The sequence below is a fragment of the Mesoplodon bidens genome (genome assembly GCF_964165515.1).
Source record: "Mesoplodon bidens genome assembly, chromosome: 3".
NCBI lineage: Eukaryota > Metazoa > Chordata > Mammalia > Artiodactyla > Ziphiidae > Mesoplodon > Mesoplodon bidens.
In genome coordinates, this window is record NC_138178.1 from 177,489,455 (window position 1) to 177,515,630 (window position 26,176).

Genomic DNA, 26,176 nt, shown 5'->3' on the forward strand with positions numbered 1-26,176 from the left:
TTATGTAGCTAAGGAGAAATGAAATGCAGTCAGATAATCTACAGACTGAACATTTTCTGGAAATACCACTAACACTTGCTATTAAAAGTTCTTAGGAGGCTTTAAAATATTAACATATAGGAAAGTGCTATCTGCAAACATACTTTTGACTTACGTTTTGTACAGAAAAGGTTTAAAGATTACCTGTGAAGTTGATGGATCTGACGTGATTACCTGTGAAGCTGATGGATCCGACGTGGTGATGTTGCCAGAGAGTTTACTTGAATTGGTGATGAAGCTGTGCTTCACTCAGGCGTATCTTCTTCTCCTGGATGTGTCCCCTGTTGAAAGAATGATCCTCCTCCTTTACCCACTGAAACTGTATTTGAAATAACTAACCTTCTATGTTAGGAATGAGGTTGTGATGTCTTCATTTGGAGAGAATGCTCATTAATTCACCTTGTAAGTAAGGTAGAAGAAATGACAAAAATAACTTACTATTTAATCTTTACAAATTATATAATGGTTTGCCTTTTGAATGTAGCTCAGTGTATTTGAAAAAGATGCCGGCAGCTACACATTCTGGTCCTAAATGCATTTAGACATATCTCTGATAAAGAAATGAAGAAAGGTCGTCTGAAGCACCACAGATGCGCTGCCAGCTAAAGTGAAGACTGTCGCATGATGTGATGCTTTGCTGTGCATAGCTGCAGGTCACAGTTTAGTGCTGTATTTTTATGCCTGTAGAGCTCTAAAAATAACCATGTTGCTTTTATTCTTCAGCTTAACTTTCAAGCCATTTAGAAGCCAGGTCACTGTCCCCTCTAATGAAAGCAGGAAAAATAGATCAGACTTGACTATTTGCACAATATACATTCTGAGAAACCTCGTTACAATTGAGCAAAGTAGGCAGAGAATGCTGATATCAGTCGTGTGAAATATTTAGTAAATGTTATATTCTGTACACATTTTGTTTTTCTTTCTAAATAGTATTTAAATTTGTATATTTAAACAAGTTGTAATGCTAGAGGACATTATATACACTCAAGTAGATAACTTTAAAATATACTTTATAATCTCTAAAAACATGGTGATAAGGCAATAATAGATTAAGGTCAGAAAAAAATAGAGACATGAGAACATATCAAGTACACAACAAAATCTTACAGTTCATTATAGAAAATCATTTTCGTGTTTTCTTTTGGAGCTGAAAGTGAAACTTATACTCACAGTTTGGGCGAGTACCGATGTGTAATTGGTCTTTATTGTGCTAATTTTCTGTTCCAGAGAGGTTTGTGTCTTTGGTTTAAGCATGGACGGGTTCGTTACTCTCTAGTTCTGTGTTAAATGGCTGTGTAGTGGCTTTTCCTTTTATAATATTTGTTTCTTCTGTTGCTTTTTCCTTCAAATGAACTGTGAAGCATAGACCTTGTTTACATCAGACCTGCATGTCATGCATGATAAAGAGTGATGTGTGTGGTCATCCTCCAGCTCCTGTTTACTTATATGTTAGAAAAACCCAGATGTCAGGATTCATGATCTGTAACTGGAAGGTTTTCATATTACATTGTGTATAGTACTGTGAAAGGGAAGGGAGTAAAGTTTATCATGACAGAACTGTCCTATCTGATTTTCTACTATAGTTATGATGAGTCATGCTGCTTCTCCCTTTGAATAACCTCGTTGTCATTGCTTTAATTTTTAAATTTTTTGCCTCTGAAATGGTAACAAAAATATCAAAAATGTATTGGATGTGGAGCATAAACCGACTTTCTGTTCCAGGTCCTCTTTAGTCTTGCATGTCCCTTTTTTTTTTTTTCCTGTGGTACACGGGCCTCTCACTGTTGTGGCCTCTCCCGTTGCGGAGCACAGGCTCCGGACGCGCAGGCTCAGCGACCATGGCTCACGGGCCCAGCCGCTCCGCGGCATGTGGGATCTCCCCGGACCGGGGCACGTACCCGTGTCCCCCGCATTGGCAGGCGGACTCCCAACCACTGCGCCACCAGGGAAGCCCTTGCCTGTCCCTTCTTCTCCGGCTTGCTTTCTTGCTCTACCTGAGTCTGTCTGTCGTGTCAGCCAAGCCTGACTGCCACTGCCCCACGCAGGCCATGCTCCCTCCGGCACTTCAGCTTTGGTCACACTGACTCTCTCTTCTGAGATGCTCGTTCTTCTTTTCCATGTACCTATACTGTAATTCTCTTATTTATTTATTTTTGGCTGCGTTGGGTCTTTGTTGCTGCGTGCGGGTTTTCTGTAGTTGCAGCGAGTGGGGGCTACTCTTCATTGCGGTGCGCGGGCTTCTCATTGTGGTGACTTCTCTTGTTGTGGAGCATGGGCTCTAGACTTGCGGGCTTCAATAGTTGCGGCACGCAGGCTCTAGGGCGCGTGGGCTTCAGCAGTTGCAGTGTGCGGGCTCCGTAGTTGTGGTGCGCGGGCTCAGTAGTTGTGGCTCGTGGGCTCTAGAGCGCAGGCTCAGTAGTTGTGGCACATGGGCTCAGTAGTTGTGGCACACGGGCTTAGTTGCTACGCGGCATGTGAGATCTTCCCGGACCGAGGATCGAACCCGTGTCCCCTGCACTGGCAGGCGGATTTTAAACTACTGTGCCACCAGGGAAGTCCCTATAGTGTAACTCTTTTTTTCAGGGCTCAGTTTCGATATCAACTAAGTTTTTCTTCTATCTGAGGGAAAAACATTTTTCCCTTGGCCCCCACGCCCTGTTCCTTTCAACTCTGGTTTTATTTCTCTTTACTGTTAAACTAATAGTCCTTTACGACTAGGTTCTGTCTGTCCTCCACTTATTTGCAGCTCTCATTAGCTCAGCAGATAGTTTTGACTGTGCCATGTCCTAGATGCAGGTTAGGGACTGGGGATGCAGCAGTGGACCAGACAGACCTATTCTCTGCCCTCATGGAGCCCGTCTTCTAGCGGAAAGATGAACCCAAGGACCCAAATCACCCAGTGCAGTGGTCATGATACACTCGAGGACTCCCCAGTTCACTGTGGAGGTCAGGGAAGGCCTTTCTGGGTAGGGGCTGTCCTTTGAGCAGAGGTTTAAAGACCAGCGAGGAAGCCACACAAAGCGCTTCATGCGGCCAGCTCCCTCCTTACCTTGACCTATTAGCGCCTAGCTGGCTATTGAGATTCAAGTCTGACTTTCACAGAACTTTTCTTACACCTCGGCTCACATTCAGTGCATTTTCCTTTGATCTTCCTCCCGTGAGCCAGCTTTCCTAGTACTTAGTGTGTGCTACTTGTATTATACATTTTATTTTTTCTGTCCTGTCTCCTGAGATTGTTAGATTGAAATAGAGCCCAAATGTCATTCTCTGATTACAGTAATTCCCCTACTACCATGTAGATAGAGAACAGAAATATTTGTAGATCAAGGTAAGGAAGTACCTTTGCATTAATCTTTCCTGTCTGTTGGGAGCATAACCAGATTAATGTTGGATTTTATTCGTCACACATTTTAGTAAGTTGAATAAATGAATTACTTCTAATGAATTGCAGCCTCATTAGGCTATTTTGTGTGGAAGACATAAAGCTTAAACTATAAAGCAGTTAGGTTAATTTCTTTTTGGTCTTTATCATGGTTTTCTAGTCTTTATCTTCTTAGCTGAACAGCAAAAGATTTTATGACTTGAAGTGAGATAGGATCATATTCATAATGTGTGTGTGTGTGTAAAAGTTTAAGATGTGTAAGGAAGTACTTAAGTCTAAAAAGACAAAATTTTGGAATCTCGAAGGGCAGGCTAAGGAGCCAGGTTGTTTATATACAACTTGTATATATTTATGGTCAGGGGGCCTTATACAGTTCTCAGCAGCATTTGATTGCAATTAAAGGAAGATTTTTCATTGTGAGGGGACTAGTATCTTTCTGTTTTTAATTCCTTTGCTACTGAATTCAAAGTTCTGAATTATTGGTTGGTTCTTTTTTTTTTTTGGCTATTAAAGATGCAGTTAATATTTGAGAAACTGTGATGTTAAATTCCTTTTCCCAATATTATTCCCTCTTTAAAATACTCTAATTAAAACACACTAAGATGTACTTTTTCATGTTAAAAATCATATTCTGTTGGGTTGTCCATAGCTTACCGACTTAAGAGAATTCTTAGCGTACGTCTGCGTTCTGTGCTGCAAATGTTCACTCTAGAGAGACCACTGTTCTTGCTCTTTAACCTTTATAGACATTGTTCATAAATTTTCTATTATAGTTTAGTACAGTTTGTTGATATTTTCCTTTTTTGACTTTTCCTTTTTTGTGTTCTTGTTTAAGCCCTTCTTTACTTCAAAGTTACAACATACAGAAGAAGATCAGCTTTTTAGGCTTAAAAAAATAAATACCCCTGGGTGTTGAGTTGGTTTGAAATTGATTTGAGATTGGTTTGAGGTGTAGGGGTCCCCAAATTGGATAATCATTATTCAAAGTAAGTAGTCATTGTTCCACCCAGGAGATTTTCCTGATTCCTCGTACTCCCAGTAACTGTGTGGCGTATCCTGGGTATTTTGAATATTATATTATGTTATGGGACTCTGGGTCTTGTTTAAATCCTGTGGGGAATGCAGCTGACCAGCTGTGTTCAGGCTGCAAGTTCCAGCCAGCTTCCTATGGGCAGTGGATTCAAGGTCCCTCTGGTTTCAGAGCCTTTGCAGGGCTGTCTGGATCTGTTTTGCACTGTGTCATCTAGTGGCCGTCCTGTAGCTCAGTTCTCAAAGTCTGTGATGGGCTGTTTGGGGTCAGGGCACGCCTGCCAGCCCAGGGGTGCGCCCAGCAGTTCCTAAAGGTTCTCAGGTGTCTGCAGTTTCCCTGGTGCTTTCCCAGCCCAGGGCCTCCCTTTTCTGGTCCTTTGGCCAGAAGATAGGGGCTTTGTTGCCCTGCTCTGCCGGGCACTTCCTGCAGTGATGTCTGCCTCCCAGGCCAAGCAGTGGGAGGGCAGAGAAAGAAAAAAGGCAGTGAGAGTTTGCCCCGCCCTCTTGTAGAGGGAGTTTCCCTCCCTCGGAGTTTGATGCTCCCGCCGCCCCTGGCTTGTGAGAGAATGGAGAAAAGAAAAATGTAAGGTGTGCACTGCCCCCGTTTTGAGTATTTGGAGTCCCCTTTCCTGCCCCCCAGGGCACAGCTAGAGCTGGTCCTGGGGTCCTGTGCCAGTGCCACGTGCATTTTGTAGCTTAGGAGTTCAGGTCAGGGGCCACCAGAGTTAAAAAGTGAAGAGCTTGTGCCGCTGGTTTGGTGCTCTGAATTCTGGCCTTCTTCCCATTTACTTGTTAGAGTCCTCCAACAGCTGCTCAGGCGTTCTGCCCAGGGGTTACAGCTTCGTTCTGTGGGAGGTACGGGGTGCAGCGTGCTTCTGCGATCTTACTGGAAACTGGAACCTTGGAATCATTCTTGACTCCTTCGTTTTTTTCAGACCCCAGGTCTAATGTGTCAGCGTGTTCTGTGGGCAGCACTTTCACCGCTGCCACTCTAGTCCGAACCATGTCACCTCTGGCCTTGGTTTTTACGCCGGTCTGTTAGGTGGTCTCCCTGCTTCTGCTGTGTCTGAGCCCCCATCAGCCCACCCTACTTCACCCAGTCAGAGCCATCCTGGTGAAATAGGAGTCAGGTCTTTTTATTGCTCTGTCTATGCTCGACACCCATCTCACGCAAAGCAAAAGCCAAAATCTTTAAAATTAGCCCCTGCCAGTCCTCTGGTACCCGCTCCCCCAATCCCTGCCTCTTCCCCGTACCTCTACCCACCCTCGCCCAGACCTCTTCTGGGCTTTCTCTGCTGGAGCCACATGGGTCTCCCATCCTCCCTGGCCTTTTGCCTCAGGGCTCCTGCTTTCCTGTGCATGTTTCCCTTACAGAGCTGCCCAGTCCTTCTCTTTCTTCTGATCTTTGCCTGTGTGTCACCTTATCAACATGCAACCCTCCTCGCCCTGTCTCTTCTCCTGCCTTATTTTTCTCTATTTTATTACTGTCTGACATACTCCATGCTTTACTTTATTTCTCGTCCCCCAGCTGGACTGTAAGCTCCATGAGGGCGGTCTGCTCACTGCTTTAGGTACTTAGGACAGTGCCTGGCATGGAGTTGGCCCTTAATTATTAATTTGTTGAGTGACTTAATGAGTAAATATCAGGTAAACAGTAACCAAAAGTATGCTGATATGACTATAAATATCAGGCAGAAGTAGATTTTAATGCAGATAGCGTTTTATTAAGGTAAAACTCAAATTTCAAGAATTGGCATCATACTGATAGCAGTGCATTTAAATTAGACATTGATAACAAAGACAGAATTGATATAGCATATTTTGCATATCATAGCAATTGCCTTTTTTTCCACTTAATGTTTTTTTGTTTGTTTGTTTTTTGTTTTTGCGGTACACGGGCCTCTCACTGTTGTGGCCTCTCCCGTTGCGGAGCACAGGCTCCGGACGCGCAGGCTCAGCGGCCATGGCTCACGGGCCCAGCCGCTCCGCGGCACGTGGGATCTTCCCGGACCGGGGCACGAACCCGTGTCCCCTGCATCAGCAGGTGGGCTCTCAACCACTGCGCCACCAGGGAAGCCCCACTTAATGTTTTGGACATTTTTATCTATTAGCATGAATATAGCCATAACATTCTTTAAAAATGATACATATTAAGTAAGAGTATGCCATAGTTTAGCTTGTCCCTCTGTCGTTCATTTTTTCCAGGTTTTAACCACTACAAGTGTCAGGAAAAGGTATCCTCTCTCCTTGGAGGGTCCTTTATACCCTTGCCCTGTTTTATTTTCCCTTCGTATCCCCGATGAGCGTCTTGCATGTTTGTTCTGCGTCCTTCAGTGGAATGCTGGTTTTGTGAGGGCAAGGACGTTGTTTTGTCTACTGCTGTATCTCTGTGTCTAAGACAGTGCCTCACACGTGCTAGGTGTTCAGTAAGTATTTGCTGAATGAATGAATGCTTTGTTGGGGAGGAAGAAAACTTTCTTCTTCTAGGTTCTTCTGGCTGGTCTAAAAATTAAATTGACATGAGACAGATTAACAGGAGAAAATAAAATTTAACTTCACATGATCAGGAACCCCACATACCTGAGAGGGTCAGAGACCCCACATGCTGGAGAGGTTCAAAGACAGAAAGGTAAAAGGAGGTATGTATGACATCCTGAGCTAAGGAGTGGGAGAGGGGCCTGGGGCTTCCAAGGACAGGAGGGTCTTTTTTTTTTTTGGCCCCATCGCATGGCTTGCAGGATCTTCCGGGTCAGGGATTTAACCTGGGCTCTCCGCAGTGAAAGTGCAGAGTCCTAACCACTGGATCGCCAGGGAATTCCCCAGGAGGGTCATTTATAGGATGAGAAGAAGGAGAGCAGATGTTTGGTAATTAGATGTTGGCCTTGCTGTATAGATGGAGCTCTACACACACACACACACACACACACACACACACAGACTCACACACAGACACACACACAGACACACACACACACACACACACACTCTCTCTCTCTCTCTCTCTCTCTCTCTCTCTTCCATTATGGTTTACTACACGATATTGAATATAGTTCCCTGTGCTATACAGTAGGACATTGTTGTTTATCCATTCTATGTAAAATAGTTTGCATCTGCTAACCCCAAACTCCCAATCCTTCCCTCCCCCAGCCCCCTCCCCCTTGGCAACCACAAGTTTGTTCTCTATGTCTGTGAGTCTGTTTCTGTTTCATAAGTAAATTCATTTGTATCTTACTTTAATTTAATTTTATTTAAAATTTTATTTTTTTCTGGCCTCTACAGAGTATATTAAAAGCAGCACGTGAGGTTAACACATACTTTCACTGGAAAAACATTACCTAGATATAACAAAATTCTATTTCACTTTGAAATATCTTTTACATAGGTGACTATACATGTTTTATTACATGCACCACATGCACCACAGTGTGTGAATCCCATTTTTAGAACTTCTGTACTTATTTACATATACATGTAGGACTCTTAGAAACATCTTTTATATGTGCATCTTTAAAAAGTATATGAATTGCAGCACATATCCTTTAACTGAGAAAACAATACCTAGAGACAATAAATTCTACCACTCTTAAAAACGTCTGTTACACATTTAACTTTGCATAGTGTCTTACGTGCGCCAAAGTGTGGACATCATACTCTTAATTAAATAACCGTATGTTGTCACATGTACAGCCAAAATTCTTATAAATATCTCCTATACCTGAGATTTTACAGAATTTATGAAATGCAGCATATGTGGTGAACATTCTTTTGATGAAATAACACTACCTGGATGTAACAAAATTCTATCACCTTAAGAAACATCTTTTTTTAAAAAAACATTTTGTATCATATTTTAGATTCCACATGTAAGTGGTATCATATGGTATTTGTCTTTCTCTTTCTGACTTCACTTAGTATGATAATCTCTAGGTCCATCCATGTTGCTGCAGATGGCATTATTTCATTATTTTTATGGCTGAGTAGTATTCCATTGTATATATGTACCATGTCTTCTTTATCCATTCATCTTTTGATGGACATCTAGGTTGCTTCCATGTCTGGGCTATTGTAAATAGTGCTGCAGTGAACATTGGGGTGCATGTATCTTTTCAAATTAGGGTTTTCATTTTTTCCAGATATATGCCCAGCAGTGGGATTGCTGGATCATATGGTAGCTCTATTTTTAGTTTTTTAAAGAACCTGCATACTGTTCTCCATAGTGGCTGTGTTTTGGGAAACAGGCCCTTTACGTTCCCACCAACAGTGTAGGAAGGTTCTCTTTCCTCCACACCCTCTCCAGCATTTATTCTCTGTAGATTTTTTGATGGTGGCCGTTCTGACTAGTGTGAGGTGATATTTCATTGTACTTTTGATTTGCATTTCTCTAATGATTAGCAATGTTGAGCATCTTTTCATGTGCCTCTTGGGCACCTGGATGTCTTCTGTGGAGAGATGTCTACTCAGGTCTTCTGCCCATTTTTTGATTGGGTTGTTTTTTTTTTGATGCTGAGCTGGGTGAGCCGTTTGCAGAGTTTGGAAATCCAGCCCTTGTCTGCCGCATCACTCGCAGATCTTTTCTCCCACTCTGTAGGGTGTCTTTGTTTCTTTTATGGTTTCCTTTGCTGTGCAAAAGGTTGTACGTTTGATTAGGTCCCTTTGTTTATTTTTGCTTTTATTTCTGTTGCCTTGGGAGACTGACCTAAGAGAACACATTGCTACAATTTACGTCAGAGGATGTTCTGCTTCTGTGCTCTCCTGAACCTGTAGCGTCTTGACTGCCTTTAGTTCAAAGTAATCCTCATGCAACAGGTGACACATTTTGGGGAGGCTCGTTCTGAACCCCTACAGCTCCCATACATGTCTTTGCACGTGCTTCCTTGTGTACAGGTGCTGCGAGTACTGCCCTTGGGGAAGATGCTGAGGAAAGGAGTGTCAGCTGGCAGGGGATGTCTTGTGAGGTGGACAGGACTGGTCATGGCGCTCTGCAGAGCAACCACTTGTACCCGCCTGCCTCCCTCTCCTCGCAACCTAAGCACAGCTGTGCTTCCTGCCAATGCAAAGGGCGGAAAAGGTTTCTCATGGTTTTCATTGGCATCTATTTGGTGACTGACAGTGAATTTGAGTGTATTTTCATTTGTTTATTGACGATTTGCAGTTTTTCTTATAGGACTTAATGTAAAAGTAACTATTCAAGAATTCTCCTAGCATGTGGGAATTTCTTGGCTTTCTGTAAACAGTATACTAACTTTTAATGTTCTTTGCAGGCCACTGAGCCAAAAGAGCTCAGAGACGGAGTATATTAACAAATACAGAAAACTTGAAGCACAAGAGTTTGATATGTATGGCAGTGATCATTCAACCAGTGGGCCAGGTAAACGAGTATCTTTAAATATCATAAAATATGATACGTGAGTTGTTCACGTGTTAAAACATTAACTTCTTTTTTTTTGCGGTAGGCGGGCCTCTCACTGTGGTGGCCTCTCCCGTTGCGGAGCACAGGCTCCGGACGCGCAGGCTCAGCGGCCATGGCTCACGGGCCCAGCCGCTCCGCGGCATGTGGGATCCTCCCGGACCGGGGCACGAACCCGTGTCCCCTGCATCGGCAGGTGGACTCTCAACCACTGTGCCCCCAGGGAAGCCCTAAAACATTAACTTCTTAAAAGTCTTTAAGAAGTGTATTTTGATCAATAAAGAATCCGTATTGCTTGTTAATTCAGGATTTTGGGGGGATGAGTATATGATAGATTATAAATTGTGAGTGTGTGATGTGTTGTGAGTTGCTCATGTTTTTATCTCAAGTATAGTGTCTAAATAGTCTGTCCTTTGGAAGACTAATAATGGTCCCTGACCTTACTATTAATTAGAATTACTTAAAATTGTTATTACAATTTTAATAATAATATAATATATTATTATAAAATTATTATTAAAATTATTATAGTTTTTAAAATAATAATCATATTAAAACAAGATTTTAAATAGTACATAAATGTATACAATAAAAGGTAAAGATCCTTCTTAACCTCTCCTCCTCCCAAGGACGAGATACAAGGATACAACTGTTCAGAGTTTAGGTTAAGCTAGTTACTTTCTGTGAGTATGCACTTTCTTTTAGTGAGCTGATTGTCTTATTAGCATTAGACCGTATTCATATGACAGAAGTAAGTTTTTGATTTTTTTGCTTTATAAAAGGTTATCCGGGGCTTCCCTGGTGGCGCAGTGGTTGAGAGTCCGCCTGCCGATGCAGGGGACACGGGTGCGTGACCCGGTCCGGGAAGATCCCACATGCCGCGGAGCGGCTGGGCCCGTGAGCCATGGCCGCTGGGCCTGCGCGTCCGGAGCCTGTGCTCCACAATGGGAGAGGCCACAACAGTGAGAGGCCCGCGTACCGCAAAAAAAAAAAAAAAAAAGGTTATCCGTCACAAACTTCCTACCAGTTCAGTCAGGAAGTTCTGCCTCCTTCCTTTCTACTCTGTGTACTTATGCTCGGACTTAGGGACAGAAGTTGGGGTTAGAGTAATATTTTCCAGCCTTTTTGAAAATTATGAAATATAGTCCATACGTAAAAGTATACTAATCCTTATTCTTCTTGGTCTTTATTTGGACTTCTTGACAGTATAAAATATTGGTATCTTTCATCAATTCTGGAAAATTCTGAGCCATTATCTATGCTCCACTCTCATGCAGTTTTGTATTTTTCTTTTTTTTTGGTCACTCTACTATATGCAGATTAATTTCTCATTGTTCATCTTTCTCCTAAGGCAGAAGCAGCTTTGAGTTCTTTGTCTTCCTCTCTGTGTCCTTGCCTTATTACAGACTTTGGCCTGATGTTTCCTCTCTCTCTTGCCAGGCTTTCGGTTTTTTAAAGATGATGTTTGTATATTTCATCTAGCATCTTTAGTTGTCCTCAGGAGGAATATTTGTGTGAACAACCCAGTACATTATTACCAAAAGTGATAGTTCAAAGTGATAGTGTGTCCTTTGATTCAATATTTACTTATTCTAAGAAAAGTACAACGTAGTACGTGTAAGAACATTTATTGCATCGTTGCTTATTTATGGGAAGCCTTAGAAGTCTCTTAAATGTCAGTGAACAGAGGCCTGGTGATTTTTATCTGTGTAGGGGAGTGTGTGGACTTTGATAGGAGCCTGAAATAGCTATTATGTGTTATTGTGGAAAGACATCTGTCATTCAATATTTCCTTTTGGGGAAGTGTGTTAGTTTTCAGATGACTCTTGATGATGTGATCCTTCGTGTTGCACTCACATATACAGACCCCGAGCACACCCCTGCGGGTCCTGGAGCGTGCCGTAGGGATTGCCGCTGTGTGGAGGTGGCTAGATGACAAATGAGTGCCTGCAAGTGCAAGTGTCTGGTCTTGTAACTTTTGATTTGGATTCATATTTGAAACTGCTATTTGCTTTCTCTGTCCATGGCATCTTAATATATTTGGAGCTTTTCACTAGGCAGTCATATAGCTTTGACTGCACTTGAGGATTCACTCAACGACCAGTGTTTATGAAGGTGTGTGCCAGGGATGGTGTGAAGCAATGAGAATATAAGTTAAAAAGACCTGGTCCCTCCTCTTACAGAGATGATCATTTAATCATGCAGTTACACAAATACATGCTTTTGGAGGTAAATGCTCTGAAAGATAAACTCTCTGGGGACTTAGGACAAGGGTTTCTGACTTGAGCTGGGGTATCAGGAAAGTAACAATTGAGCTTGGAGCTGAAGGATGAATAGAAGTTATAGAAGTTACCTAGACAGTTTGGGGGTCAGGGGGAGGGGAAAATGTGTGCAGAGGGCCTGTAATAGGAGAAGGCCTGGGGTGTGGGTGGGCAGGGTCAGTTGGAGACTGAATAATAGCCCTCCACAGAGAGCCTCACCCTCCTCTTCAGAACATGTGGTGACTGTGCTACATCACGTGGTAAAAAGAACTTTACAGATTAAGTTGAGGAGCTTGAGGTGGAGGGACTGTGGGTGGGTCTGGTGTAATCGCAGGGCTCTTAGCAGAGTCAGTCATAGATGTGAGGACAGAAGCCAGAGTGATACAAGGAGGGGACAGTGAGCCAGGGAGTGCAGGCGGCTTCTTGAAGCTGAAGAGGTGGGGAATGGGTTCTTCCCCACAGAATCTCCAGAAGGAACCAGCTGTGCAGACCTCTGGATCTTAGCCCAGACTGCTTTTGGACCTCTGACGTTCAGAGCTGTAAGAGAATGCTGTAAATGTGTGTTGTTTCAAGGTACTGAGGTTGGGATCATGTGTCACAGGAGCAGTAGAAGATGAGTGCGGTTGTGTTGGATGAGATACAGGCACAACTGGGGACAGGGCCTGGGGCCGTGACTAAGAATTTTAGGTTTTTTTTTTTTTTTTTGCAGTACGCGGGCCTCTCACTGTTGTGGCCTCTCCCGCTGCGGAGCACAGGCTCCGGACGTGCAGGCTCAGTGGCCCTGGCTCACGGGCCCAGCCGCTCCGCAGCACGTGGGATCTTCCCGGACCGGGGCACGAACCCATGTCCCCTGCATCGGCAGGCGGACTCTCAACCACTGCGCCACCAGGGAAGCTCAAGAATTTTAGTTTTAATACTCAGAGCAAGGGGAAGCTGTTGAAGGTTCTAGGTTTACCTTGGCATGAGTGTGTGTGGGTGGGGGAACATCAAGGGATGAGATCAGTGTTTTGAGAAGACCACTCTGGTCATATTGGAGAGACTGGACTGGTGGGGACCAGCATGGACATGAGGAGAAGTCCAGGTGAGACTGGATGGTGACTGACGACTGGGGTGACGGCATGGAGTGGGGAGCTGTTCGTGGGATGGCCGGACAGGACCACGTGAGGCATGGATGGGGATGTGAGGGAGGAGAGGGGCCGCAGGAAGCAGGAGGTGCTGCTCCACGCTTTGAAGTGCGGCGGTGCCTGTGGGGAAGAGATGAGGTTTTCGTGTGTGTGTGTGTGTGTGTGTGTGTGTGTACACAGCTATTTCTATCCCTATTCTGTCTATTTACATTAAAGCTGTGAGATCGCACTGCTACCTCTAATTCCAGTCCAGCCCCGAGGTTTCAACGTGAAAATTTTGTTATATCCAGTTTAAAATACTTTGATTCAAAATACCTTTGCTGGGACTTCCTTGGTGATGCAGTGGTTAAGAATCCGCCTGCCAGCAGGGGACATGGATTCGAGCCCTGGTCTGGGAAGATCCCACATGCCGTGGAGCAACTAAGCCCATGAGCCACAACTACCGAGCCTGCGCTCTGGAGCCCACAAGCCACAACTACTGAGCCCGCATGCCACAACTACTGAAGCCCGTGCACCTAGAGCCCGTGCTCTGCAACAAGAGAAGCCACCGCAGTGAGAAGCCCATGTACTGCAACAAAGACCCAACACAGCGAAAATAATAATAATAATAATAATAATAAATTTAAAAAAATAATAATTAAAAAATACCTTTGCTTTTGGCATGATACAGGTGTTATTTCATCTATATAACTTTTAAAAAATTATTTCTAAGTAGAAATCCAAGAACACACATTCAGTGAATTTCTGTGAATTACATTAGAATCATTTTATATAGTTTAAAGTAAATCATTTTTTTAAAATTGAGATTTAATAGCATTTCTGGACAGCTTGACCTTGGTTCCAGGCTGTGGACTCTTGCAGGGTTTCTGTTGTTTTCATTTAGCAGTTTTGAATTTGTCCTGGGATGGTGTCCTTAGTTGTGATTAAATGCCACAGTGCTACCTCCCCTTTTAATTTGGTGATATTTTTGGTGGTTGTTTCCATCCGTTTGATAGCTTTTCTTTTGAATTTAAGAGAATGGCCTGTCTGGAGTTTCTAATAACTGAAAAGGGAAATATTCAAATTAAGTTTAATTTTGTATATGGAATACCAACCCATACTTGGAGAAAGTGATATGTAATTATTTTGAAGATTTAATTGTATGCTTAAATCAGCAATGTAGTAATTAAACTTATTTTCTATAGTGTACAGTGTCTAGATTTTATGATAAGAAATGTTATTATGTTCTCCAGTTAAAATCCATTATATACTGTTTGGAACCCTGACTGCTGAATTTTTTGGTTAGATTTTATATTTAAGAAACTAGCAATTTTCATGGTTTCCAGTTTTTTCCAGTTCATGTGAGATATTTTAATGTTAATAACGTCGGATAAAGAGATAACAGGAAAATAAAATTTAAGGTTGAGGTATTTCTCATATCACTTTTGGATTACACTTTGCTGTATGTGGTTTGTTGATTTGCGTTAAATTACCCGTTTTCTTTGAGAACTTATCTGTAATATTTTTCTGGCCCCCTCCTTTGATTTGGTTGCTGCTGCACAGGTGAAAGAGCTGCACAGCCATGAACATGTCTTTTGCTTCTGGTCTTCCCTCTGGCGGTGGATGTGGAGGCTGGACTTGATTTGCGCTCGGTCGGCTGCAGCCAGTGACCTGAAAATGTCAGCCTGTGTTTCCTGTTAAACAGAGAGAGGGCTGTGGTTTAGACAATACAGTTAGGACTTCTGCAATTTTTTTCTTGTAGCATTTCTGTCTTTAAGCAGCAACCTTCAAAATGCATGTAATCCAGGAATGGAAGTCACATCAGTGTTGCCAGAGTGATGGCTCGTTTAGCAGCACCGTGAGCCACAGCTGCAGGTTCTGAGCAAAACACACAGCTGTGACCTTTCTGTCTGTCTAAAGAGTCTGTGTTCCCTCTCTTCCCCACGCAGGCCTCGTCCCTCTCACCCTGTGTCCCACTCCCTGTCACTGCAGCTCCCAGCGGTGTCGCAGCTCAGGAGCTCCTCCCTCTGTCTCTCCTCGTTTGTTGGGCCGCGTGGAGTCTCATCCCTTCCCTTTGTGTTAAAAAGGCCTATTATTGATTGATAAGCCTACCAACACCAAGGATGGGAAGGTCTCTATTTTTTCCCGATTTATGCATATATCATCTCAGTTCTTGCATTTGTAGACTGGCCTGGGTACCCAGCCATCATTTAGAATTCTACATAATTTAATAAAATCTTGGAACCATTTGTAAGTTAGAAACTGTTCACACATTGAGTTTTGCTACACGTTTTGAAGGTAGTGTGGTTAAATTAAAGCGCTTTTTAGCTGATAGTGCTTCTGGAAGGGGTGAGATTGAGCGCAAGTATACCAGTGGGAACACAGGACAGCGTCAGTGATTGTGTTTCTTAAAAGCTAAGCCGAGCAACGGAAGGAGAGTGAGATGTGAGAGTGGACAGAAATGCACCCTTTGGAGTTTGGCGGTCAGTAGTGAGGTGACTAGAAGGTTAGAAAGCTGTTGAGGGCAGGACTTAGAGAACTTTCCCCCGAAGTCAGTGCCGCGATGCCCTAGAAGGAACTCTGTTTCCACAAAGAAGCTGTTTTCGCCTTGAGAGAGAACGGAACTGGCTCCTCTGTTCTTGAAATTCAGAACAAGTACTGCACGTCTTGATTCAACTGTAGGAAAATACCCGTATTTTAATTGTATAGTTAGACCCATTTTGAAACTGAGAGTATGTGTAGGGGAAAATGTAGGAGAGCAAAAGCAAAGCATGGACACGTGTGTCAAGTGGGAAGGGTGATGGCAGAACAGAGGGAGAGGCTGGGACAGAGAAACAAAGGGCTGGGAGGAACAGGGAGGGGGGCATTGAGGGGAGACCTGGGGAGGGAGCCAGCTCAGTGCTGCGTTTGGGGGAGACAGGGAAGCTTTCAAAGTTTATTTACTTTGGAAGTAAAACTTACTTCCCAATAGAAGTCTGTATCCTCTGAATTTTGATGATTTATCAAGAATTTGTGGCATCCCCGGAGTATAGTGCGTGTATTTACAGGAGGACGTTCAATAGCAGGGCTGGGCAGAGCTCCCCAGGGTGTGTCTTTCTTTTTTTTTTTAATAGTATATTTATTTTATTTAATTTATTTATTTTTGGCTGTGTTGAGTCTTCGTTGCTGCTTACGGGCCTTCTCTAGTTGCAGCGAGCGGGGGCTACTCTTCGTTGCAGTGCACGGGCTTCTCATTGCGGTGGCTTTTCTCATTGTGGATGGAGCACGGGCTGTAGGTGCGTGGGCTCAGTAGTTGTGGCGCACGGGCTTAGTTGCTCCACGGCATGTAGGATCTTCCCGGACCAGGGATCGAACCCGCGTCCCCTGCATTGGCGGGCGGACTATCAACCACTGCACCACCAGGGAAGCCCCCCAGGGTGTGTCTTTGTCAGGGTAAAGTTGTCCCTTCCAGGGTGCTTGTTCCTAAGGTATCCTTATGGTGTTTGGTTGTCTACTACCGATTTAGTAGCAAGGAATGAACACTTAACAAATTGGTGTGAAATTTCAAATAAAAGTTTGTTCTTTAAGCTAATCATTTTTGTGCCGTTTTGGAGTGATGTGTACTGTACTCTGCAGCTCTTTTATCTTAGGAGGTAGTGCTGAGCCTACAACACTGATTGCTGTGATGGAGGGTAAGATGGTGCTCATCTTGTATAAGTTATTCGCAGTGGGTGCTAAGGGCATTTTCTAATTACCCTGCTCACAGTGTTAGCCTGTAGGATATGTATTTGTGTGTGTATACAGCTTGCTGTATATATAGATAAAACAGTAGGTTGTTTACCTTGTCTTTTTTCATATAAGAAATAGCACTGTATTTGTTTTGTCTGAATCCAGGTCCAAGGCCACCTTTAGCTAAATCAAGCAGTGTGATGTGCATCCCAGAGACAACTTACAAATATCCTGATTTGCCTATAAATCGATGTAAGGAAGAGGTAAAATTATTTTTGTCATAATGTAATTTTGTTGTTCGACTAAATGCCGGCGACCCAGCACTTGGTTTCTGGTCTGAAAGTGATGGGGTGCTGGGCAGGCACCCTGGGGAGGTGGTTTTGTGTAACAAGCGTGTTGATGGCCTTCCTTTTGACTCTCCTTCATTTGTTCAGCCTTCCCCTGAGCTCATCTCCTCATATATAATTATTCACCTAGTCTTCCCTGCTCTGAAATAAGTGTGAGTAAAACACCTGCTGGGCCCCAGGAGAGCTGCTGCTTGCAATACCCGCTGCCCAGACTTTTTAGAAAAAGCAAATAATAGCCTCAGCCGCAGTCTTCTCTAGCATTCCACTGGGTTTTCTTTACACTCTGCCTGCTTTGCTTGCCTGGTGATCGAGCAGTCATTGATACATAATTTTAAGAACAATGTTGGGCAGTATAGCAGCCGGATGATTACACTTTTAATTAGTTACATGTTATTAAACATGGGTAAAAGTAAGCGTATTGAAACCTTAATTAACTATACTAGCGGAAGAAGTGGTTATAGATAGGACTAAACTGTAAATGTTCTCAATTTAATTTTTATTTTGCTTTAGATCGAATCATGCAGCTTTTGTAGAGTAGATATACTTTATTAATTTTTAAGAGGCCAGTATTCAAATTAATTTGTATTCCCTGACCTTGGCAGTTGCTAGAGTGATAAGAGCTTACACATATCTAGGGTGGAGGCGGGGAGCGGTGGGGAGAGATTGAGCTGGCATTCTCGGGCCACTCCATGCAGTCTGTACGTGGAGCACGAGAAGTTCATTGTTTTAAAGTGTGTCTGAAGAGTTTCAAATGAGAATTTAAAGCCACTTGAGTGTAATAACAGCTGTGTTTTCATGTTTCTCAGTAGAATTACATGGAGGTTCATTACAAAATTTTAAAATAATAGAAATTTAGACTTAGCAAGAGCTATAGAAATTCATTTTGGTGTTTTCATATTTATAGACGAAGAAATTGAGACATAGAGATCAGTGAACTTGGCCTGAATTTCTGTGGCAATTAGTTATTGTTCACAGTGTTTCAAATTGGTTTCAAATTCAGCAACCTTCTTTCTCTCATTTGTGATGTTTAGGTGGTTAGGTAATAATTTAACTTTTAAGGATGAAAAGAATATAAATTCTGAAAGTCTTCCTGAGATAAAGCTTTTGGTTCATAGGTAATACTTTATTTATTTGTTTATTTTGCGGTACGCGGGCCTCTCACTGTTGTGGCCTCTCCCGTTGCGGAGCACAGGCTCCGGACGCGCAGACTCAGCGGCCATGGCTCACGGGCCCAGCCGCTCCGCGGCATGTGGGATCCTCCCGGACCGGGGCACGAACCCGTGTCCCCTGCATCGGCAGGCAGACTCTCAACCACTGCGCCACCAGGGAAGCCCCTGGTAATACTTTGTTACATCATTGTTAAATTTGTGACAATTTTGAAGTTTTTTTTTTTTTTTTTTTTAATTCTAGGTCATTTCTTTGATAGAAAGTAATTCTGTGGTAATTATACACGGTGCCACCGGTTGTGGTAAAAGTACTCAGCTCCCGCAGTATATCTTGGATCATTACATCCAATGCTCTACCTACTGCAACATTGTGGTCACCCAGCCGCGGAAGATCGGGGCCAGCAGCATCGCCAGGTGGATCAGTAAAGAGCGCGCCTGGACTTTGGGTGGTTTGGTGGGCTATCAGGTGAGATGAGAGAGGGAGCCATCTCTTTCTGTTAATTTTTCTTTTTTAATTTATTTTTTGGCCATGCCACATGGCACGTGGGATCTTAGTTCCTTGACCAGGGATTGAACCCATGCCCCCTGTGTTGCAAGCACAGAGTCTTAACCACTAGACTGCCAGGGAAGTCCTCTTTGTTAATTTTTTATTTTATATAAGTTGATGATAAGGTGTGATTATTTTCTGCTGGAAAAGAAAATGAAATCAGTTGCTTATAGAGCAGAATTATGGCATAATTTTTTTTTTTTTTTTTTTGGTGGTACGCGGGCCTCTCACTGCTGTGGCCTCTCCCGTTGCGGAGCACAGACTCCGGACGCGCAGGCTCAGCAGCCATGGCTCACGGGCCCAGCCGCTCCGCGGCATGTGGGATCTTCCTGGACCGGGGCACGAACCCGCGTCCCCTGCATCGGCAGGTGGACTCCCAACCACTGCGCCACCAGGGAAGCCCCTGGCATAATTTAAAAAACAGTGAATCTCTGAAGTTCTTGGAAATATTGATAACTTTAGTTTCTTTCTCAGTTGAATAGAAAAGAAGTGAGAATGCTCAGACTTGAGAACAGCTTTTATATAATTTTATCTTTTAATTATATCTTTATGTTGAAGATGTCTTCATACACAATCATTTTAACATAAAAATGATATGGGAAGTACGACTAGATAGGCCAATCTCTCCACCCATCACCAAAGAAGAAGAAGAAGAAGAAAAATCAACTTGAGAATTTCAGTTTTAATTTAGACCCTATATTTTTTGTGATATACAATAATTTTTTTTCCCTTTCTTACCTCCATTAGGAAATGAACATAGCATTTTTTGGTAGTTAAATGTGAACCATTTAAACTGAAAATTTTCTCCTTTCTTTTTTCCTTCCCCAATTGTAGGTAGGGTTGGAGAAAATAGCGACAGAAGACACCAGGTTAATTTACATGACGACCGGCGTGCTGCTTCAGAAAATAGTTAGTGTCAAGAGTCTGATGGAGTTCACGCATGTCTTCATCGATGAGGTCAGTGTTCTGCTCTTATGTTCATGTTCCTATGTGATAAGAGAACACAGTGCACGTTACCTGTAAAGTGTCAAACAGTACTTTGGGCCTATGTCTGCTTATTCTACTTAGAATGTTGATTTTCTGTTTTTATCCTTTGCTCTTACTTCCAAAATGTGGGTGGGGAGGTGGAGGACTGTGAATCCTTGTTTAGAGCAGGGGTTGGCAGACTATAGCCCTCAGGCCAAAATTGTCCCCTGTTTTTGTAAGTAAAGTGTTATTGGCACACAGTTTTGCTCTTTGTTTATGATTGCTGGTGTTCTACAGAAGAGATGAATAGTTGGGACAAGACCATATGTTCCGTGAAGCTGGAAGTGTTTGCCCTCTGGCCTTTTACAGGGAAAGCCTGCTGACCCTGGTTTAGAGTGTTAGCCGCATCAGACAATTAAAAGAACTTTAATTGTCTGTAGGTATTTTTAGTGCCTTGCAGATACTTTCCATCTAGTAAAACAAGGACAATAATATCTTTTAAGAAAATGAATAAAGTAAATAGATGATATTGATCTATTCACTTTTCTAAAAAAATCTCTAATAAAGTATTGTGAACCCTGTCTTTGTGCCAGTCTTAGCTTTCTCGACTTTTTTCAGTAAGGATGGAATATTTAATTGATTTTGATTTGATTCTATTCTGTTCTGTTTAGGCCGCGCCACGCGGCTTGTGGGATCTTAGTTCCCTGACCAGGGATTGAACCTGCACCCTCTGCAGTGAAAGCGCCAAGTCCTAACCACTGGACCGCCAGGGAATTCCCGATTTTGTTTATAGAGTCTTTTGAGGTGGGGAGATACTGTGTTCAAACAGTTTTCCCAGGAGCTTTGGAAATGCCTCTACCCCAAACTCTTGAGTTTTAAACCTCATCAGTAATTATGCCTTGAGAAGCTTTACTTATTTCTTGTGGCGTTAGAAACATCAGCAAATAAATAGGATTTCTGGGAGACTGTGAGGTGGGGCTGGAGTACCTGATAGAGGCTGGAATGAAACCCTCTGAGCAGCCCTTTAGGGAAAGGCCTCTCCATTCTCTTGATATGTTGTGTGATCAGTATAATACCGAAATATCCTGTCGATGGAAATAATCAGTAAACAATCTATAATAGGAATAGAAAAGAGTGTTATTTGAGCCAAACTGAGGACTATAGCCTGGGACACACTGATTAAAGAAGCACTTGAATTGTGTTCTGCTGGACTACAAAATGGGGGGCTTATAAAGGCAAAAACTGAAAAGTACAAGTTGTTTGCTGAGAATTAGGACTGGAGCTGGAGAGAAGTAAGGGTGCTAGTTAAGCAGGGATTGGTCGGGGTCTGGAATGGTTGCATAGTTACAAGCAGAGACCTTGAGACCATAAGGTTGCAGTTGGCAGCTGCTGGCAGATACTGTTTTGAGAATGTCTGGAGGTGTCCTTGAGTCTGTATCAGTTCAGAAAATTCAGGTTCCAAGTGATGGAGGAACGTGTCTGAAACCACATCCACAAGGGCCACCCGGCTCCATTTTGGATGCCTGAACCATAGTTACTCCATTTTTATGTTTAAGTGCATTCTCTTCTTTAATGGTTAAAGCAGATGAACAATGCCTGTGTGACAGGCCACAAAACAAGGCTGTTCTAATTAGCATAAAGTCCAAGCATGTCAAGTATAAGCCAGAATGACTTCCCCATACCTCAGTATGTGAAAATTTCTCCCATCGATACTGCAGGTAAAGCTGAGTGGGTGCATTTACTAGCTTGTGTACATTTACTTGGTTTTAAATTACTGTTGGTTGTTTGGGAGAGTAAAAGGTGGAAAATACGTTGTTATTCTTTGCAATACAGTGTGATGTATAGTATGGTTCATAATTTTTCTTTATGACTTTTGGCAGTTTTGAGTGTCTTTTGATAGTGATGAAATTCAGACTTAGGCAGTATGCCCAAAGGTGGTATTATACAGTCCACAGTAGTTACTGTTTGTTGTTGAGCCTTTTACTGAGGCCTCCAGATAGCGTGGTGTTGTGGGGTAGTTCACTCCATAGCTCTGCTTCTCATGCCTCCATTTATTTCTGTAGGTGCAGCAACTTTCTGACAGTGTTAGGAGGTATCTTTGCACACACACGCCTGAGTGACGTGGACATGCCCATGCACACTGCGTTACTGGGTGCATTCTTTCCTGAAGCTGTGTGATGGTAGCTGAACACAAGTCAGCTACACTCTGCACGAGCTTGTCCTGCAGGGGAGTGTCTCGTCACTTGGTTACACGAGCAGCTTCCTCCTACTCTACCACCGTGTCCCCAGCTCCTCGTAGGTGTTCTAATAACTATTTGCTTAAGGAATTAGTGGGTTGGATAGACCTGAAGTTTCAGTTTTACAAAGAATATTGTTCCTATTGTGCAGGATGATTTGAATTCCAAAAGAAATCTAAGAAGTTGAAGGTGGCCAGGCAGTTGAAAATGGAATGATCATGTCCTTAACTTCTTAGCTCTTGAAAAAGAATAAACTAGCTTCAGGTGAATCATTTGTTTAGTAAACATTTTTTGAGTACCTGCCTCATTAGGTGCTGAGGTTATAAAGATGCAGGAGTTGTAGTTTCTGCTCTCAGCCACTCTGCTGGGGAGACACTTATCTACTGAGATATGTGTAATTATGGGCAACGGAGAAGGGCCTGGGGCAGGGAGAGGACTGTGGGCCTCCTGGGATATAGGGGTGAGTGGGGTCCTCAGGGCAGGAGGGGGAGGCCGCCCGGCCTCCAGCAACTGGGAGAAGCCGGCTTGTGTGAAGTCAGAGCTCTGGAGGCTGTAGTGGTGGTGTGGAGGCCAGGGGCGTCTCAGCGCTAAGGAGAGGTCACTTTGGGGCTCTTGCCTGAGCACAGCCTTTATTTTTCTTTGTTAAGTACGCGAGGCAGGATGTTTGTGTTGAGGAAGTGCTCTGGGGTTTGGTGAGAGAACAAAATGAGAGTTAGATTAATAAGGTGTCTGTTAGGGTTTCCAGCCGTTAGGCAGGAATGTTAAGTGCTTTTCAGCTGCTGTGTTTTTTTTTCTTTTCTCTGTACTACTTTTGTCCATACCTGCTTCAGTGGGAAGTGCGGCCGGGAAGGAGCCAGCTAGAGAATAAACAATGGAGCCTTTTGCCTGGAGGAGAAGGGAGCGCCCTCTTTCAGACTCAGTAGCTAATCTCTCCACTTGGGCAGAGGAATGTCCCAGAGTAGAATCTGCTGTCCCCTTGTGCCTTGGGGAGCCTGACTAAGTGTAGAGAAACGGCCACACGTGACTTAGCCCTGGGTGTTGGCTGGTTTGGGGCAGGCCCTCGGGGACTCAGCCTGGAGGGCGCTGTCTGAGCAGCAGGCCCCCGGGGGACCCCGCAGCCCCATTTTCCCGGGTGCTACTTCGGGGCTTCCTGTTGCCCTCAGCTCCTCACCCAGCCCTGCGCTACCTGTTCCTGACTGAGCCAGCTCTTCCGGAGCCCACCCTGTGAGCTCCAGCCTGCCAGGCAGGGGGCACTGCTGCCCAGGCATAGCCACCGCCCTGCACTCCCTTGCTGAAGTAGTAGTGTAAATACGCCCATGCAGAGGGGTGCTGTGGGCCGGGAGCGGCAGAGGGAGGCTGGTCTGCTGCTTCTCGGTGGTGGGATGCTTTGTGTTGTCACAGTGGGCAGGGCCGAGAGCGCTAAACATTCCTCTGTCCAGATCCCTGTGTGGCCCTGCAGAGAAGCACGGGGGCTGTGGGGACAGTGACACACACGCCCCTCGTGTGCTCTCTGGTTTGTGGGCCACCGTTCTTTGCTTCCTCTTAACCAGGAGTGATAGTCTCCTGAGGAGCAGCGTTTAGCGCAGAGACTTAGTCCCCAGGCCCCTAGGCGCACTGTTGAACCCCTTTCCCTCCGGTCACTCAGCGGTGACATGTGCCTTCCCACGTTGGGGGTGCCCCCTTTCTATTTTGCAGGTACACGAGCGAACTGAAGAAATGGATTTCCTGTTGTTGGTCGTCCGCAAACTTCTAAGAACAAATTCACGTTTTGTGAAGGTAAAGTTCATTTCATGAGTAACTGAAACATTTAGGGTTAAGATTTATTATCTAGTTTTGTTTCTCTTTATTTTAATAGAAACTAGTTGTTCATCGTCTTGTGTAGTCCTCCAGATCTTGCTAGGAAGCTGGCTAAAGGGCGTTCTCCTATGATCAGACCATGGAGTACTTTTTGGTTATGATGTTGCATTAACTTGTAGAATATTCTACAGGCTGCAGAAAATGATCTGATAATAGTTGACGCTGATGAAATGCTGGGTATTAGAGCTCTGCTTTTGGCTGGATAGGTGCCATAATCTGAAGGTATATGACTATATCTTTTAAAAGTAGCACTGAGTCACATTGAAGTTTGAGAACAGTTATATGCACTGTTATTATAGGAGACTTGAGTTAGGAGCTGACTGAAAGTCCGTGGCAGTGGTAAACATTGCTTACATTCTATTGGAACAAAAAGGACAAAGCAGTGAACTAGGTCAAAATAGCAAAAGGTTTATAATTATTATGCAGTTTAGACATAGGGCAACACAGCCATGCTAAGTAGGAGTCTTTCAGAAGCAGCAGTGATTGGGTGCATGTCATTCATTATATGAAGGAACTGTGGAAGGACTTGCTGTTATTGGAAAGCAGATGCCTCTAAATCACAACAGATTTTGTCTTCAAGTGTTTCATCCCTCTGTCCGTTCAGGGAGACGTTCCCACCCTGCCCCAAGGTGGGGCATCAACCTTAGGAGGCTCACAGCCTCACCTGGGGGGTGCTGACTAAATGGAACCCGGAATTTGCAATAAGTTGTCTTATTGCTTGAGATGACTATAAAAGGAAGGAGAGAATTTGGCTATTTCATTCCTTTTTCTGAATCTTAAAGATGACGTTGAAGGTTGTTCAACAAGTCCAGACCTTTCTTTTTCTTTTTTTTTTGTTTTTTGGCTGTGCTGTGGGGCATGTGGGATCTCAGTTCCCTGACCAGGGATTGAACGCATGCCCCTGCATAGGAAACGTGGAGTCTTAACCACTGGACTGCCAAGGAAGTCCCCAGAATCTGGACCTTTCTTTTTTTTTTTTTTTTTAGTAAATTTATTTATTTTTGGCTGCGTTGGGTCTTCGTTGCTGCGCGCGGGCTTTCTCTAGTTGTGGTGAGCGGGGGCTGTCCTTCGTTGTGGTGCGCGGGCTTCTCGTTGCTGTGGCTTCTCTTGTTGTGGAACACGGGCTCTAGGTGCATGGGCTTCACTAGTTGTGGCTCACGGGCTCAGTAGTTGTGGCTTGCAGGCTCTAGAGTGCAGGCTCAGTAGTTGTGGCGCATGGGTTTAATTGTTTCATGGCATGTGGGATCTTCCTGGACCAGGGCTCGAACCTGTGTCCCCTGCATTGGCAGGTGGATTCTTAACCACTGCGCCACAAGGGAAGCCCCACAATTCCTTTTTTATTACTTTTTAGACAGAGAGTGGCTGTCAGAGACTTAGATGCAGGAGCACGGGCAGATGGGCCTTCCGCTCCCCCCCCAAACCGTTAGAGGTCCCTGGCTACCCTGCTGTCCCCGCTGGCTGACCAGACTCAGCCCTGGCCACCTTGGACAAGCAGGTGTCTTGGGCAGGCTGTTGCATGGTCTGTCTGGAGGAGAGGCTGAGGGCTGCCTGGGGGAGGGCGCACGACAGGGACGTTGGTGGCGCACGGAACCTTATGGCTTCGAGCAGAGTCCAGGTCGGACCTTCTGGTCGCCTGGTGCCTCAGGAGAACAAAAGCCCTGCAGTTCCCTGGCCTCGCTGTGCCTTGGAAGGCGGTGTAGAGAGCATCTGCTGCGATGGGTGTGCCCCTTGGGGGCCACTCTTACACCACAAGTGGTTTCTCAGAGCCTGCCTTCTAACCACAAGCATCTTGTCTCAGTGAGTTCTGGTCAGCAGGACTTTGACCTCTTGTATCTAACATAAGCTGGGAAAATACAGACATTCTGTTTACCCAGGAAGTGTATTAATAACACCTGTGTAAAGTTTTTACTTTTCTGCTAAGGTTTACACTTCAGAAGTGTCGTAGGTAGTCAGTGGTCAGCAGATAGCTGTGCTCACCTCCTGCTTGGCGTTTTGGAGACGGGTGGGGGGCGCAGACCCTTTGCAGTGCTGCCACCGTCTCCAGGGCACAGCTGACGGGCTGTAGATGCTGCCTCTGGCATTCACGGCTGAGTGTCTGAAGGATGTCCTCCCATATTTGCTTTTTGG

General features: G+C 44.2%; 1 protein-coding gene across 2 annotated transcripts in view; it reads left to right on the top strand.

Annotated features, from left to right (window-relative positions):
- The window catches only part of TDRD9 (tudor domain containing 9), a gene marked incomplete at its 5' end in the record, with an annotated part of 116,256 nt that overhangs the window by 11,370 nt on the left and 78,710 nt on the right, over positions 1-26,176 (top strand). Inside the window, 5 exons of one of the 2 annotated variants that reach the window (XM_081229147.1) lie at positions 9,685-9,818; positions 17,095-17,192; positions 18,687-18,908; positions 19,824-19,946; positions 23,888-23,968. In XM_081229147.1, the coding sequence (XP_081085273.1) occupies positions 9,685-9,818; positions 17,095-17,192; positions 18,687-18,908; positions 19,824-19,946; positions 23,888-23,968 (658 nt within the window). The remainder of the gene's footprint in view (positions 1-9,684; positions 9,819-17,094; positions 17,193-18,686; positions 18,909-19,823; positions 19,947-23,887; positions 23,969-26,176) is intronic. The other variant, XM_081229148.1, reaches the window with a different exon arrangement.